Source organism: Lampris incognitus, chromosome 15, assembly GCF_029633865.1.
Source record: "Lampris incognitus isolate fLamInc1 chromosome 15, fLamInc1.hap2, whole genome shotgun sequence".
In the NCBI taxonomy this organism is placed as follows: Eukaryota; Metazoa; Chordata; class Actinopteri; order Lampriformes; family Lampridae; genus Lampris; species Lampris incognitus.
Window position 1 is genome coordinate 46,235,019 of NC_079225.1, and position 14,035 is coordinate 46,249,053.

The following is a 14,035-nucleotide window of genomic DNA, read 5'->3' on the forward strand; positions in this document are numbered from 1 at the left end:
ATTTATTGAACCAGTTGGAGCTTCAGCTGAAATTTCAGTCCAATATTCTCTGACGTTCTTTGGGTCCAGGATGAGTGCAGTGAGGACGGGACACTTGCCGATGACACCCTGAACTCTGACAGCTCCAGCTGGACTTCTAAACCCAATCTCTGCAAACAGTGAGTGGATGCAGTTTCGTCATTCAACCTCTAAGTGGCGCTGTTGCTGCCCTTAAATGCATAATATTTTTCCTTAGGATGCCTTGATGCATGCTCAGTAATCAGAATCATGTTTATTGGCCATGTAGGGTTGCACATACATGGAATTTGACTCTGGTTTTGTGGCTCTCTCAGTGTACTTAACATTGATTAACAACACTACAACACAACAATCTTCACACACACACACACACACACACACACACACACACACACACACATATATATATATAGTGTGGCGGACACTAGGGGCTATGCCTCTCACCCAGCAGGGCTGTGAGCTGGGGGCGTGGCCTGCCACAATATACATATATACATATATACAAGGATTGACTTATATAGGTGAAATAAGAGGTGATAAAGTGTAATGGTGCAGAAAAAATATATCAGAGATGCTGAAATAAATGTTAGCAGATTATATACATACCTGAGGTAGATGGACATGACAGAGCGTACCAGTATACGTACAATGTACAATACAGTACATCAACATGTACAGTACAGTATATACAACATGTACAGTACAGTATATACATAATGGTTGGATTTATTTGACAGTGTTAAGTGTTCATTTGAAAGACAGCCCACGGAAAGAATCTGTTTTTATATCTGGTTGTTTTGGGGTACAGTGCTCTGTAGCGCCTACCACAGGGGACGAGTTGCAACAGGTTGTGACCAGGGTGTGATGGATCTGCAGTGATGTTGCCTGCCCGTTTTTTGCGTTTGGAGGTGTATAAGTCCTGAATGGAGGGCAGGTTGGCAGCAATAGCTGTCTCTGCAGACTTAACTGTCCGTTGTAGTCTGTCCCTGTCCTGTTTGGTGGCCGATCCAAACCAGACAGTGATGGATGTGCAGAGGACAGACTGGATTATTGCTGTGTAGAACTGAATCAGCAGTTCCTGAGGCAGGTTGAACTTCGTGAGCTGGTGGAGAAAGTACATCCTCTGCTAGGCCTTTTTGATGATTGTGTCTATGTTGGATGTCCACCTTAGATCCAGGGAGATTGTGGAACCCAGAAATCTGTAGGGCTTCACTGTAGACACTGTGCTGGTGAGTATTGTCAGGGGGGATTCCTCCTGAAGTCCACTGTCATCTTCACTGTTTTGAGCGTGTTCAGCTCCAGGTTGTTATGGCCACACCAGAGGGCCAGCTGTTCAACATTCTGTCTATATGCAGACTCGTCACCATCCTGGATAACGCCAATGATGGTTGCATTGTCCGCAAACTTCAGTTTAACAGATGATTCACTTGAGGTGCAGTCATTTGTGTAGAGGGAGAAGAGTAGAGGGGAGAACACACATCCCTGGGGGTGCGCCAGTGCTGATTGTCCAGGTGCTGGATGTGATTTTCCCCATCCTCACCAGCTGCCTCCAGTCTGTCAGGAAGTTTTTAATCCACTGGCAGATGGGGGCTTGTACAGTGAGCTGGGTGAGTTTGAAGTGGAGGATATCTGGGGCGATGGTGTTGTACGCTGAGCTGAAGTCCGCAAACGGGACCCGTGCGCATGTCCCTGAAGAGTCGAGGTGTTGGAAAATGTAGTATAATCCCATGTTGACTGCATCCTCCACTGACCTGTTTGCTCGGTAGGCAAACTGCAGCGGGTTGAGCAGGGGGCCTGTGATTGCCGTCAGGTGGACCAACACCAGTCTCTCGAAGGATGTCATGACCACAGATGTTAGGGTAATGGGCCTGTAGTCATTTTAATCCTGTGATACGGGGTTTCTTGGGGACCGGGATGATAGAAAAGCCCTTGAAGCAGAGGGGAACTCCACACAGCTCCAGGGATATGTTGAAGATCAGTATGAAAATGGGGGCCAGCTGGTCAGCACAGACTTTAAGACAGGAGGGTGACACGCCATCCGGGCCCAGTGCCTCCCTGGCCTTCTGTCTCTGAAAGAACTGGTGCACGTCCTCAACACAGATCCTTAGTGTGGGTGGGGGTTCGATAGGGAAGGGAGAGTGGCTGGCAGGGAGTCCAGTTGGTTGTGTGTTGTGGCTGGAGGGAGTGAGGGGTGTGAATGTTTTCTTTTCAAACCTGCAGTAAAACACATTTAGATCATCAGCCAGTTGATGGTTCCCTGCAGTGTGGGGGGATGGTCTCCTGTAGTTGGTAATGTCTTTTAAACCACTCCAGACTGATGCTGGGTCGTTGGCAGAAAACCTGTTTTTCAACTTTTCAGAGTAACACCTTTTTGCCACTCTGATCTCCTTTGTGAGTGTATTTCTGGCTTTGTCATACCATGTAGGCTTCTTCTTTGGCTTGGCAAAACTGCCTGAGTTTTGTTGTGAACCAGGGCTTATTGTTGTGGAAGGTACAGAAGGTTTTGGTGGGCATACACATGTCCACTCAAAAGCTGATGTAAGATGTCACAGTGTCAGTAAGTTTGTCCAGGTCTGTAGATGCAGCCTCAAAAACACTCCAGTCAGTGTTGTCAAGGCAGGCCTGGATCTCCAGTTTTGACTCATTGGTCCATTTCCTCACAGTTTTAACCACAGGCTTTGCAGGTTTTAGTTTCTGCCTGTAGGTTTAGTTAAGATGACTCAGACAGTGGTCAGAGAGGCCCAGAGCTGCACGGGCCTCTCTAGGTAAGGAAATACCAGAAAGTTGAATAAGTTCATCTGGACACAACGTTTAATGGGAGAAACATTTCAGTCTCAACTGAGTGCAGGTATCCCCATGCTTGTAATGGTGCATCAAGACATTTTGACTCATTTCGGCAAGGATTGCCTTAAACTTGTACTTGAGTATGAGCTAACATCATATAAGATGGCAGACTACAGGAACCACCTGAGAGTCAGCCTCAGGTGCAGACAGAGTGGTATTACACCTAAGACTTTCAAATCAAATCTTCAGTCCAGGTCCACCAAGCTAACCAGATCCTCCAGAAGGCACAGAGCTGGCTGTTGAACGAATGGCTGAGACAAACTAATTTTACCATTGACGCTTTGAAAGCCAAAGAGGAGCAGATCCAACAGAGAAAGCGTCGCATCTAGACGAGACCACTTTCCAACAGGTGATTGAGTTCACGAAGAAGGCTTCTTTAGTACAACATGGAAAGTCGAAAACCAGGCAGCAAAAGAAGTTTTTTTTAGTTTTTTTTTTTCCACCCCCTTTTCCTCCCCAGCTGTATCTGGCCAATCACCCTGCTCTCTAGGAGAAGACACACTCCTTCCAGGACAGCAACGTACACATTTTGGACAGAGAAGATAGATGGTTTGAAAGAGGGGTGAAGGAAGCCATCTATGTGAAACTGGAAAAACCATCCCTCAACAGAGGAGGAGGTCTGCGACACCACCTATCTGCCGTCCTTTCATCTCTACCCAGGAGACTCAAGAAGCCTAGCCTCCAAGAACAACAGTCGCTCACTAACGGCTCCAACTACTCTCATGACCACTGAACAATGAAGTGGAAACTAACACCCCCAACGACCATCGCTGCTAAACAAATGCAAATCAACAGCTCCGATGGCGACAGGCGCGGCTGGACATCGGAGCACAGGAGAGCCACGCATATCAATAGCTCCGATAACGACGGGCGCGGCCATAACATCGGTACACAAAAGAGCCACTCATATTTATGGCTCTGTTAGCGACGGGCGTTGGTAAACATCGGATCACAAAGAGCCACAAATATCAATAGCTCTGACAACGACTCCTAGAGGGTAAATTCTCATCAGCAGCCAGTCAGACTAGCTGGGTCTAGTCAGAAAGGCACGAACTGAGGAAGCCTCTTGGATGAGAGGCGAAACGTCTTCACGGATATATACCAAGTCCAGTTGCACTTGATTCAACTCCTTTGGATAACCATGACCTGGATGAATGAGAACATTCACAGACAACTATTGACTCATTTTTTAAAAGAAGGGGTAGTACAGGGCCAGAAGGCATGTCAGCAGGACAGCTGTGGCAAAAAGTTTTGAAGGCAGTAGATCTTCAGCCTAATGACACACTGACACACGGTACAGATGGAGTCAGTGTGTCAGTGCTGCTGCACACTGACACACGCTTGTTAGAAAGCCTGCTGTGATGTGAAACCTGCAAAAATACATGGAAACAAGTCTATTCTTGCATTTTTCTCTAATGGATCTAAATACTCTTTTCTAGGGGCGTCCGGGTGGCATGGCGGTCTATTCTGTTGCCTACTAACACGGGGATCGCCGGTTCGAATCCCCGTGTTACCTCTGGCTTGGTCGGGCGTCCCTACAGACACAATAGGCCGTGTCTGCGGGTGGGAAGCCGGATGTGAGTATGTGTCCTGGTCGCTGCAGTAGCGCCTCCTCTGGTCGGTCGGGGTGCCTGTTTGGGGGGGTGGGGCCTGGGGGGAATAGCGTGATCCTCCCACGCGCTACGTCCCCCTGCTGAAACTCCTCACTGTCAGGTGAAAAGAAGCAGCTGGTGACTCCACATGTATCGGAGGAGACGTGGTAGTCTGCAGCCTTCCCCGGATCAGCAGAGGGGGCGGAGCAGAGACCGGGACGGCTCGGAAGAGTGGGGTAATTGGCCAAGTACAACTGGGGAGAAAGGGGGGGGGTGTTAAAAAAAGTCTCTTGTTGGTTCTGATTGTCTGTATATAGTGTGTTTTTTGTCGGTTCTGATTCAGCCGCGTAGCCACGTGTGAGTGTGAGTGGGTGGCCGCCACCCACTTGGAACCATCGCCCACCCAATCAGTTGGGTCAGTTTCAATCCGTTTCTTTTTTAATGTAATAAAAAAAAAACTTTATATTAATATTATTCACCGGCCTCCATATATTTCACAAATATATCAGTATTTAATTAGGTATTTTATGACCCCACTCCCACCCAATCTTCTTATCACGTTGCAAGGCACGTGCTTGTGTCTGCGTAGCTGCGAGATCCCGAAGTGCTGCTGAAGTGCTGTGTGCGTGAGTATCGTTTGCTAGCTAGCTAGCTAGCTAACTAGCTTAAGTAGAATAGCCGACGTTAAAATGGCCAAACAAAGCTCTCTATTCAATTTTCTCAAAAGAACACGACGTACTTTAGAAGAGGAGGAAACGCCTCAAGTCGTCAAGCATGCTTCTACCACCGAATCCGGAACAACCGGGCCTTCTCCCCCTCCACTACCAGCAGTCATGGCCCCAGCCCACGCACCGGAGCTTACCGACACAGGTGCCACTGCTCCACTCGCCCCCACAGACCTGTCAGCCGTAGATGAGCCAGCTTCTCAGCCTAGGCTGCGAACATTCCCTGCTACAAGAACGGACAACTGGGACAGAAGTTTTTCCTGTCGATGGTATGAAAGATTAAATGGGTGGAGTATAGCATATCGAGAAATGCTGTTTTGCCAACCATGCCGCCATTTCCCCGATGCGGGCATGGAGGATCGGTCCATTAAGACTGGTTTCAATGACTGGAAACACATGAGCCAGTTATGTTCTAAACATGAAGCTAGCAAAGCACATTCTTCTGCAGTGGTCAAAGCCAAGGCCTTTAGAGAAAGCCACTAGTCAGGACGAGGAAATATCCTCAGTCGGCTCAATAGGGACGCACATGCAGCCAATGTGTCCTTTATTGAAAGGACTCGAGCACACATCAAAGTAATAATGGACATTGTGCTTTTGTGTGCCAAGCAGGACATACCATTACGTGGCCACCGCGAGAACGAGGAAACTCTTAATAAGGGCAACTTTCTTGACATTTTCAAATTCATATGCAGTTATGATCCCGAGATTAAAAAGCGACTACTAGACGAGCTCCCAAAAAATGTGACTCTCATGAGCCCTGATATCCAGAATGAACCGCTGGAAATGGCTGCGTCGCTCCTTCTCCGAAAGATTAAAGCAGAGCTACACAAGGGTGCATTGAAAGAGAGAGCAGTCGGGTTTGTTGCAACCGGGGACATGACGGCGAATGGGATCTCGGAAAAGATTTTGGAGGTGTTGACAGCACTAAAACTAGACCCTGTCTTGTGTGTTGGACTCAGTTTTGATGGGGCCGCGGTTGTGTCTGGTAGTCGAGGTGGGGTTCAGACAATTTTGAAGGAAACTTTCCCCAAAGCAATCCATGTACACTGTAACTCACACCGCTTAAACCTTGTGCTATGTACGGCATCGAAGGCATCTCCTATCGCGGCCACTTTTTTTGAAATGTTGAACAGTCTGTATCATTTCATGACTGGAACGAACCGGCACACCAGATTTTTAGAAATTTAAAAGCAACTGCACCCACACAGACCTTGTCTCGAACTGGAGAGGTCCACTGACACCAGCTGGAGCTCAAAGTCTGGCTCAGTGCATAAAGTTTTAACTGTGTTTGATGCAATATTGGAAACTCTCGCTGAATTCGCTGACAGCACAGGTCAGACTAAAGTTGACACAGAGTCTCTCCTACAGTAACTCAAACCAAAAAAATGCGTGTTCTTATTAGTCACGTTCTCCAAGTTATTTGACGCCAGTGATTTTCCTACCAAAGGATTACAGTCCCCCTCTCTATCGATCAAGGATTGCATTGATCTTATCGAAGGCCTTAAAGACAGCTTCAGTGCTTTCAGAGACAATGCTACAGGTGATTTTGATAAAGTCCTCAAGCTTACTGAGGAGTTAATGGCCAAGCATGAAATCTACAACTGGGATGTCACCATTTCCCAAAACAGAAACCCGCCAGCCAGGTTTGGAGATGCGCACGTTACATCTACACTGGGGAAAGCAGCATCTATAGGAGCGACTCTGATCTACGGGCATTATGGAACGAGATATTGGACCGACAACTTCCAAGACCTCAACAGCCATTTTCAGAACGACTCATATCGGATAATGAAGGCCTCCGCTGCCTGTCTGCCCCAATCGGACTCATTTGGTCAAATGACAGCGATACAGCCACCCTGCACACATTAGGGTATTTCTGTGGAGGATCCAGAACTGACTGGTTTTTTTTTTACACCAGCTCAACCGAGGGTCATTCCTATCCATCCCTCATCGAGGTTCTTGACAGCTGTCCTAAAGACATATTTCCCAACATGAACAGTCTCCTTCGAGCCATCATCACTCTGCCCATTACGAGCTGCACAGTAGGACGTCTTTTCTCGACTGTCAATCAGATCAAAACGAGCAACAGGGCGTCAATGCTCACAGGCCGCCTGAACATTTGTCACTGCTCTCATTCGAAAGAGAACTGACCATCATTGGATTATGATGAAATTATTTCAATGTTCAACACCAAGCCACGTCGTCTTGTGCTGTGATTTTGACAACAATGGTAGGCAATAGTATGTTCTTGTTCTTATGTAGGCTACTTGTAAATGTCTAATACCTGTGTATAAACATAGTAACCCTATTGTAACTATACAAGTATATACATATATAATTGATATTGTACTAAACATTGGCTTGTGTAATTACAAAACTAGCGATCACAAAATACATGTGGTAATACCATGTAACTATTGTTATGTTTTTGTTCTACACTACTTGCCGTATGTGTGTGAGCAATGCATGCTGGGAACCCGGATGTTTGTTTTAAAAAAGTTCATTGAAGGCTCCGAGTAAAGACCGACGTTGATTGTAGCTCTGTGTCTGAGTGATTTATTGGTTTATGAGCGGAGTCATAGAAGTGTCCCCTGGATATAACACCTATGTACTTGCACAGGGGCTACATTGTAGTTATTATGTATATATACACGTAGGCCTATTAGAGAAACTTAATTTGCCCACCTACTTTCATGTACGCCCACCCACCAGCAAATTTCTGGCTACGCTACTGTTCTGATTGTTTGTAAGTGTTCTGTTGGTGTGTGTTCTGTTGCGTTGCACTGAGGAAGACTCGTTCCCTGAGAACCCCCGGTTGTGTTTGCAAAATGTTGCTGGAAAAAAGGTTTCTCATTAAAGTAAAAAAAAATAAAATATATAAGACCGTTATGTCCGCGCACATCGAGAAATGTTCACGTGGAGGGACGTTGCTGTGACGATGGCATCTTTTGTCTAGTTCTCTGGTGTGCCCTCTAGTGGAATCCTCCAGTAACACTTAAAGTACACAGGCAAGTATGTGAACAATTCCATCCATGACGCAACCGGTTGTGTACGTGAACGCGTGGTTTGAAATCAAGTCTATCTCCAACCGTAGGCTGGTGGGGGGAGAGTTGTCTTCCTGTTGTGTAGTGTAGCACACCTCCACAGACATTTCTGCAGTACTGATGAATATCTTTATTTCTTTGTCCTCAGGCCTTGTATCCTCATCATGGACTCTTTGCGTGGCCCTGCCCGGTCCACTGTGGTCAAGACCCTGCGAGAGTGAGTAGAAGCTGCCGTGTATGTGGAACAGTCAAGTCACCTGTCAGTGTGTCTGTCTGGAGCGACTCGGGGATCCAGAGTCCGTCACAGCATTCTGTGCCCTGACTAATACACCCAACACCTGCTGAGGAGTACGGGCATATGGTCCTGATGATACCACCAGTTAATTTGTGCAGTTTCCATCAGGCTTTCCCCCACTGGGTAGTTTGGGATTCCCCCCCCCCCACTTTTCTCTGTTTTATCTGGCCGATCACACTACCCTTCCGAGCCGTCCCGATCACTGCTCACCCCCTCTGCTGATCTGGGGGGGGGGGGGCTGCAGACTACCACATGCCTCCTCCCATACATGTGGAGTCGCCAGCCGCTTCTTTTTACCTGACAGTGAGGAGTTTCACCAGGGGGACGTAGCGCGTGGGAGGATAACACTATTCCCCTCAGTCCCCCCCCCCCCCCCCCAAACAGGCCCCCCGATCAGCCAGAGGAGGTGCTAGTGCGGCGACCAGGACACATACCCACATCCAGCTTCCCACCCGCAGACACAGATAATTGTGTCTGTAGGGACGCCCGACCAAGCTGGAGGTAACATCAGGGTTCGAACCCTCGATCCCAGTGTTGGTAGGCAACGGAATAGACCGCTACACCACCCGGGCGGCCCCCGCTGGGTGGTTTTCCCGGTGGCGTAGATTGTTAGAGCAATGCTGATGGTTTAAAGTCAAGACAGTCTGTCAGGACCATATCATTACATGGTGAACTCAGACTGCAGCTGCGCTGTTCATCCCTTCATGCGACCAGAGCAGGACGAACGGAGCAGCTGAAGAGTCTGCAGAGAAGCTGACCTTCCACATCAGTTCTGGTGTCTTTAGCTGTTACTCAGAGTGTTTGACAGATTGAGCAGCTGGCCCCTTTCATTTGAAATTTAACAAACTGGTTTAACAGAGACATTTGCCTTTTTCTGTCCATTTCTGTGTCTTCATCTGTGTGCGCTTGTGTGTTTATCACGTTCATATTGTGTGATACTTATTTTCGGGTATCACCAGTGTGCTTTAATGCTTTACTGTATAAGCGGCTCTCAACAAGCCCTCAGTGTAGTTGAAAACCGTGGTGTGGTAAAGCGGGCGGCGTGTCGGGGAACATGGGCAGATCAGTGGTGACGGTGGATGTGTTGTTTTCAGGTACCTGGAGGTAGAGTGGGAGGTGCGTAAAGGGACGCAGAGGAGTTTTGGTAAAGAGGTGATGAGGGGCTCCAGCCCGCGGGTTCCTCAGCAGGATAACTTCAGTGACTGCGGCGTGTACATCCTGCAGTACGTGGAGAGCTTCTTCGAGGTGAGGAAGACTCCTCTTTAAAGACTTCGCAGCTAGAATTCAACATCCTCCTCTGGATGCCTGGCTGGTTTCATGTTTACTGAGGTTATTTTCCACACACTGCAGCACAGCACTACGAACTGATTCCTCCCGGGTGCTCCAAACGATGAAACTTAGAAATGGAAAAAGATTAAAATAAATGACGAAAGGTAAAATAAGGATGAAGGGTAAAATGTAAAAGTTGTATGTTAATATGAAGGATAAAAAGCAACAGGTAACAGTTCATACATACTGTACAAGCAGTGTGTGATGTGTAACAGCACAACAGAGGTGTAATGCAAACACAACTGTTAATATGGATATAAGCTGTGATGTACTCACAATTAAGTTTGTACCTAAGTTAATATTTTTATTAATATTGAAAAGAAATAATATTCTATATATATATATAAAATAAAACAAAAAATATATAAAAGAAAATATATGTAATATATAAAATAAAATAAATTAATATAAAAAACTTCATGTTAATAGTTAAGTTTGTAACTAAGTTAATACTAGTTAATGTAACTAAGTTTTAAGTTACATTAAGGAGTAATGTAACTTAAGTTTGCTAAGTCAGTGATTCCAGCAGTTGGTTTTTTTAAAAACGGTGACATGGTCAGGTCTAGTTCCAGTTCCTGGACCATGACTGGTTTTCAGTGCTGGCGTCACAGTGAAATGGTTTACACCTGGCATTAAGATGCATCTTGGGTGATATGAAAGCAATGTTTTGGCACTCAGTCACGCTACAGCGCAGGTTTAAATGCACCAGTGATGCGTTGGACACTGATTGTAGTATGATTGGTCTGGTGGTTTGAGTTCGTTCATTCATTCATTCATCTTCAGCCGCTTCTCCGGGGTCAGGTCACGGTGGCAGCAAGCTAAGTAGGGCACTCCAGATGTCCCGCTCCCCAGCAACGCCCTCCAGCTCCTCCTGGGGGATCCCAAGTGTTCCCAGGCCAGATTGGACATGTAGTCCCTCCAGCGAGTTCTGGGTGTACCCTGGGGTCTCCTCCCAGTTGGCCGTGCCCGGTAAACCTCCAAAGGAAGGCGCCCAGGAGGCATCCTGATCAGATGCCCGAACCACCTCAACTGGCTCCTTTCGACATGAAGGAGCAGCGGCTCTACTCCGAGCTCCCTCTGGGTGTCCAAGCTCCTCACCCTATCTCTAAGGCTGAGCCCAGACACCCTACGGAGGACACTCATTTCAGCCGCTTGTATCTGCGATCTCACTCTTTCGGTCACTACCCAAAGCTCATGAGCATAGGTGAGGGTTGGAACGAAGATTGACTGGTAAATTGAGAGCTTTGCCTTCCGGCTCAGCTCCTTCTTCACCACAAGGGTCCGGTACAACGTCCACATTACTGCTGATGCTGCACCAATCCACCTGTCAATCTCCCGCTCAATGTAAATGGAACTGTTCCTTCAAGCCAGAGACACCCTAAGGGGCATTTGAATCCCCGCATTACCTCTGGCTTGGTCGGGTGTCTCCACAGACACAATTGGCCGTGTCTGCGGGTGGGAAGCTGGATGTGGGTATGCGTCCTGGTTGCTGCACTAGCGCCTCCTCTGGTCGGTTGGGGCGCCTTTTCGGGGAGGAGGTGGAACTGGGGGGAATAGCGTGATCCTCCCACGCGCTACGTCCCCCTGGTGAAACTCCTCACTGTCAGGTGAAAAGAAGTGGCTGGTGACTCCACATGTATTGGAGGAGGCATGTGGTAGTCTGCAGCCCTCCCCGGATCAGCAGAGGGGGTGGAGCAGCAACCAGGACGGCTCGGAAGAGTGGGGTAATTGGCCAAGTACAATTGGGGGGAAAGGGGGGGGGGAAGCCACACAAAAAAAAGCCAGAGTCATCGTGAGTCATCGTGTACCCAACGCCAGCCAAGAGAAAGAACCCACAGTTAAGTTTTGAGTTGGAAACGGCTTCGTAGTGGAAGAGGAGTTTTGATGTTGTGTTGGAAAGCGATCGAGTTCAAATTTCTGCTCTGCTTCCATAGACACTTTTACTAAGTGTAAATCTTATGTGGCAAAATCTCATTAAAAATAAAAATAAAAAGTCAGGTGTACGTCTCTATAAGTCACAACACAAACCAAGAAATACTGTCTTGGTTTGTGTTATGTTTGATTTCCCTCTGTTTGTGTGATTTGTGTTTCTTTGGAGTGGAAATGTTTTCAGCGGTCCTTCATTCTACCAAAACTACAAAACAAAAACTCATATTTTGTCAGTCCCACATTCAGACTGACCATGTTTGTTAGTATTTTTTATGGAGTACTTCTTCAAAACTTGGCCAGTACTCAGGGATGTTTGCCTTGTACATTCGACTTGTAAGTTATTTGTTTCTCTCCTTGTAGAATCCAATTCCCAGCTTCCACCTGCCGGTGAGCCTGAGCGACTGGTTTCCTCAGCAGCGGATGAGGACGAAAAGGGAGGAGATCAGGGACCTCATTTTAAAAATTCAAGCCCAACAAGAACTGACCAAGAAGGATTCGGAGCCGCTCCCGGCCTCGCCCACATCTCACGAGGAGCCCGAGATCGAAGAGACTGCCAGCTCGGCCGCCGCACCACAGAACTTACCCATCAGCCCCTGACAGAGCCCGCCCCTCCCTCCTCTCGCTCACTTCTGATTGACAGGTGTTGGTCTGACAGATCCCGTCGAGGCCCCGCCTATTAGGCTTGGCCCCGCCCCTCTGATTGTATGCTGCTGGTTTTCCTGCGATCTGGCTGAACGGCCCCTGTTTGAATAAAACCTGAAGTGTAAATACGCCGGATGTTTTTTTCTCTTTTTGTTCTTTCTTTGCTGCCCCTTTTTTTTTTTTTTTTTTTTTTTATTCACCGTTTGAGACTCGCATATGACACGACCCCTTCATTAAGTTATGATCTTCCACACCTGTGCAGAATATACTCTGGCACCATGCTGTTTGTCTTCTGTGCTTCTGAGTTTGGGGGAGCTAAGGCGACGTGCTCTTGTTTGTTATGATGTGTTATAATATTTGTCATAAATTATAATCCACAGAGAACGGCTCGGTTTTCGCTCACGAGCCGCAGCGCTCACTGCTTGTTGTCTCTGATGTCGAGTGGATGAAAGTTCAGCATTTAACAAAAAAAACAACACAACAAGCGTAGAGGCGGGAGCGCTCCCTTTGCCTTAAGAACCATTTTTTATTTTCCAGTTTGTGCCACGTAGTTGTTAAAAGAATCAAAGTGATGCCTTTTCTATGTGTGTTGTCTTGCATCTGTCTCATTCTCCTGTTTATTCGGTCACGCAGCCCGGCAGGGGCCCGAGGCGGCCCCGCAGACACTTGGGAAATAAATTCGACCTTTTTTTTTCAGGTCCTGGGAAGTTTGGCTTTTACAACTCAGAGCTGTGAAAGTGTTTTGTTGTGAGGTTCAGCACATGCATACACAATATAAATGTGTTTCATAATACCAGTTCACAAGAAGATGAAACATGAGTTCTGTTTAAGTTGACCTGCTGTCAGAATTTCAGGGTCACAGTAAAAACCTTCACATCCCGTCACCAGGTGAACGAGCTGGATAAGGAGTTTTGAAATATTATTTAAAAGGATGTGAAACACTGCAGATTCCCCGCTGACTGTAGTAAGTATATTTGTGTGTAAACCACATAGTAACACTTTGTAAAAGGAGACGAACAAATGCCATGGACGGTCACACACACACACACGGAGGGGGGGGGGCAGAAGGGTAATCTGTCCTCGGGGTCACACGGCAGGGTTGTACGTTATCATGTTTGTATTTGTTTGGACTCTTGCCCCACTGTCACACAGGTTTATAATTTAATCTTTTCTATATTAAATGTTCACTTGTTAAACTAGCCATTGATATCAAAAATTGAATTAGTTTCAATTTTAATGTCCAATTATCAAGTTATTTAACGAGTCTCAACGCTCGGCTCAGCAAGCCACGACAAAGGAGGGGAGGCACACGATAAATGCGGGAGGAAAAACTAAATGTGTTGTTTAACACAATCTCCACTAAATTCAAATGAGTGGCTAACAGCTCATCTCTGGTCAACTGGGGAGCAGCCTGGTGTGTAGCCTGGGAGTACTGGGACCAGGTGTGTAGCCTGGTGTATAGCCTGGGAGTACTGGGACCAGGTGTGTAGCCTGGGAGTACTGGGACCAGGTGTGTAGCCTGGTGTACAGCCTGGGAAAACTGGTACCAGGTGTATAGCCTGGTGTATAGCCTGGTGTACAGCCTGGGAATACTGGGACAAGGTGTGTAGCCTGGTG

At 47.1% G+C, this 14,035-nt stretch overlaps 1 protein-coding gene across 4 annotated transcripts in view; it reads left to right on the top strand.

The window, feature by feature from the left end:
* The window catches only part of senp6a (SUMO specific peptidase 6a), a 91,934-nt gene extending 78,476 nt beyond the window's left edge, over nucleotides 1–13,458 (top strand). For all 4 annotated transcript variants that reach the window (XM_056295163.1, XM_056295164.1, XM_056295165.1 and 1 more), the window contains 4 exons: nucleotides 70–158; nucleotides 8,372–8,440; nucleotides 9,613–9,763; nucleotides 12,137–13,458. In XM_056295163.1, coding sequence (XP_056151138.1) covers nucleotides 70–158; nucleotides 8,372–8,440; nucleotides 9,613–9,763; nucleotides 12,137–12,373 — 546 coding nt within the window. In that variant the 3' untranslated portion in view covers nucleotides 12,374–13,458. The remainder of the gene's footprint in view (nucleotides 1–69; nucleotides 159–8,371; nucleotides 8,441–9,612; nucleotides 9,764–12,136) is intronic.
* The last annotated feature ends 577 nt before the right edge of the window (nucleotides 13,459–14,035 follow it).